The sequence below is a fragment of the Periophthalmus magnuspinnatus genome, chromosome 19 (genome assembly GCF_009829125.3).
Source record: "Periophthalmus magnuspinnatus isolate fPerMag1 chromosome 19, fPerMag1.2.pri, whole genome shotgun sequence".
Classification (NCBI taxonomy): Eukaryota; Metazoa; Chordata; class Actinopteri; order Gobiiformes; family Gobiidae; genus Periophthalmus; species Periophthalmus magnuspinnatus.
This window is the reverse complement of record NC_047144.1, coordinates 1,142,335-1,145,190: the sequence shown is the minus strand read 5'-3', so window position 1 is coordinate 1,145,190 and position 2,856 is coordinate 1,142,335. Positions and strand designations below refer to the sequence as shown.

The following is a 2,856-nucleotide window of genomic DNA, read 5'->3' as shown; positions in this document are numbered from 1 at the left end:
CAAGAAGAGACGGCCCCGCACAGAAATCCAAGATAAAATTGTCAAGTTCTTGGTCGGTTACATAACGAGCTCGTCATCTGGACAAAGAAAGCACAATATAAAACACATCCTGAAAATAGGTACGCCGTTTCAAGACGACACTTGTTTTCAATTCTGCTGAGAAAAAAGCAAATCTTTTTTTTAATTTTTTTGTTTTTCAAAATTTTGACCCTGACAGTCACAAAAAAATATAAAAAATATACAAAAAATATATTCACGCACTAAATATATTGAATCTAAACACGTACAATGGACTGACAAAATGTAAAAGATGACACACTTTTTTACAAAGCTCAGTTGAAGAAATTAGATTTTTTTTTTTTGGGGAGGGTAAAATCACGAGATAGAAGCACAAAACATGGATCCGGAGAGCAGCGCGCCGTGCGGTTTGGCCAAATCCGCCGCGGTCAAGCTCTCGGAGATGAGCGCCAAGACCAAACAGCTCGGAACCGCCATGAAGGACCCTCATCAGCAACGACGCATCATCCTCGTCATAGTTTGCGTCGCTCTCCTCCTGGACAATATGCTCTACATGGTCATCGTGCCAATTATCCCGGATTATCTCGCCGACCTGGAGAGCGAACAAAGCGAGCACGTTCATATCGTTTTGCATCCCAACAACACGCAGAACCCCACTCCCAAGTCGGCCGCGAAAAACAACAACTTGGACATTCAGATTGGCGTTTTGTTCGCTTCTAAGGCGATCGTGCAGCTCATCGTGAACCCCATTAGCGGAACGTTCATCGATAGAGTCGGTTACGATATTCCTTTGCTCATCGGTTTGATGGTGATGTTCGTTTCGACTTGTATTTTCGCGTTCGCGGAAAACTACGCCACGCTGTTCATCGCTAGGAGCTTGCAAGGTTTGGGATCGGCGTTCGCGGACACTTCCGGTTTAGCCATGATCGCCGATAAGTACACGGAAGAGGCGGAACGAAGCCGAGCGTTGGGAATCGCGCTCGCTTTCATATCGTTCGGAAGTCTGGTGGCGCCCCCTTTCGGCGGAATCTTGTATGAGTTCGCAGGAAAGAGAGTGCCGTTCATCGTGCTAGCTTGTATATGTTTAGCGGACGGTTTTTTGCTTCTTACCGTCATTAGACCTTTGACGAATCGGACTCGCGAAAACATGCCGGTTGGCCCGCCGATCTACAAGCTAATGATGGATCCTTATATCGCCGTAGTCGCTGGCGCGCTAACCGTATGCAACATCCCGCTAGCGTTCCTCGAACCCACGATCGCTAGCTGGATGGAGACGACGATGCACTCGTCGCAATGGGAGATGGGTCTAACGTGGCTCCCGGCGTTCTTCCCTCACGTTTTTGGCGTTTACATTACCGTCCGATTGGCTGCGAAAAACCCAAATTTGCAGTGGTTCTACGGCGCGCTCGGTATGGTCATAATCGGCGCTAGCTCGTGTACGGTCCCGGCGTGTAAGACTTTCGGTCAGCTAATCGCCCCGTTGTGCGGCATATGTTTCGGGATAGCGCTCGTAGACACCGCCCTGCTTCCAACTTTGGCGTTTTTGGTCGACGTCCGTCACGTTTCGGTTTACGGTAGCGTCTACGCCATCGCCGATATCTCGTACTCGGTCGCGTACGCCATGGGTCCGATCGTAGCGGGGCAGATTGTGCATAACTTGGGTTTCGTCCAGTTGAATTTAGGCATGGGTTTGATTAACGTCTTGTACGCGCCGGCTTTGCTAATGCTAAGAAACGTTTGCCAAATGAAACCATCGTACTCAGAAAGAGACACTTTGCTGGAAGACGGTCCCCAGGGTCTGTACGATACGATCCGGATGGAGGAGAGACGAGGGAAGAAGAAAAACTGCGTGAACGTCGACGGAAACGGAGTGGACGCGTGGAGCGGAGTTCAGAGGTCGATGTCGGAGGAGTCGTTCGGGAATGACTTCACTTAAAGGGACGGCGCGGTGGTTAAAATGGGCTTCTGTGAGGGATTTACGCAGAGGTAAGATCGCAGCGTGAAGTTGTCTTAAGTTTGGAAAAGCAAACATGAGCCGGTAAAGTTTTACAAAACACAAAATAGCACAAAATATTTAACTTTTTTATCATAATATCAACTAAACATTTATAGATGAGCCTCTTTTTAAGTCTTTTGCGAAGCTGATTAACTTTTAGACTCATTATCGCAAAGAGTTTCACAAATAAACATCAAGAATTCAGATTTTAACTATGTACTTTTTGCCTGACCAGCTCCCACCACTAGATGGAGTCAAGAGCTCATCGCGTTTTCAGCGTTTTCAAACAGAACGCACCGAAATATCCCGTTTTGTGTGTTTGGCCTTGTCAGTGTCCTTGAGCAAGACACTTCAACATGTCTGATTTTGACTGCGGTGTCTAAATAAGTGAAAAACTGAATTGTCAGCCAAATCTGCGTGAGTCGGTTCCAGGGCAGCTGTGGCTCGTGAACGTAGCTGGTCAGTTCCTCCCTTAATATGTCACTTTTAAGCCAGATGCCCTCCCTCCGCCCATACAACCCCTCGTATCTAGAGGGGACAAGGTAAAAACAGGTCTGTGCGGCAGGTTGGTCATGAAAAATACATTCGTCAACAAACAAAATGAGCGTTTTGTCTTGTTTTTTTGTGTTTCGTGTTATAAATTTCTCTGGCCTTAGTGTCCAAACAAACATAAAACACTGCGTTTATTTTTCACGATGAATAAAAGAGCAGGAATCAAACCAAGGACAAGCACAAAAATATGTTCACACGTTAAAGCACAAATCTCAAGTTTTGAAACGAACAAACGAATCCAGAATGTTCTCGCTGCTAGAACGTAAGCATAAATATTGGCACAAATTAAA

At 46.4% G+C, this 2,856-nt stretch overlaps 1 protein-coding gene across 1 annotated transcript; it reads left to right on the top strand.

Annotated features, from left to right (window-relative positions):
* The first annotated feature begins 397 nt into the window (after positions 1-397).
* slc18a3b (solute carrier family 18 member 3b) lies at positions 398-1,954 on the top strand. Its single transcript, XM_033984355.2, has one exon. The coding sequence runs from the start codon at positions 398-400 to the stop codon at positions 1,952-1,954; it is 1,557 nt and encodes a 518-aa protein (XP_033840246.1).
* The last annotated feature ends 902 nt before the right edge of the window (positions 1,955-2,856 follow it).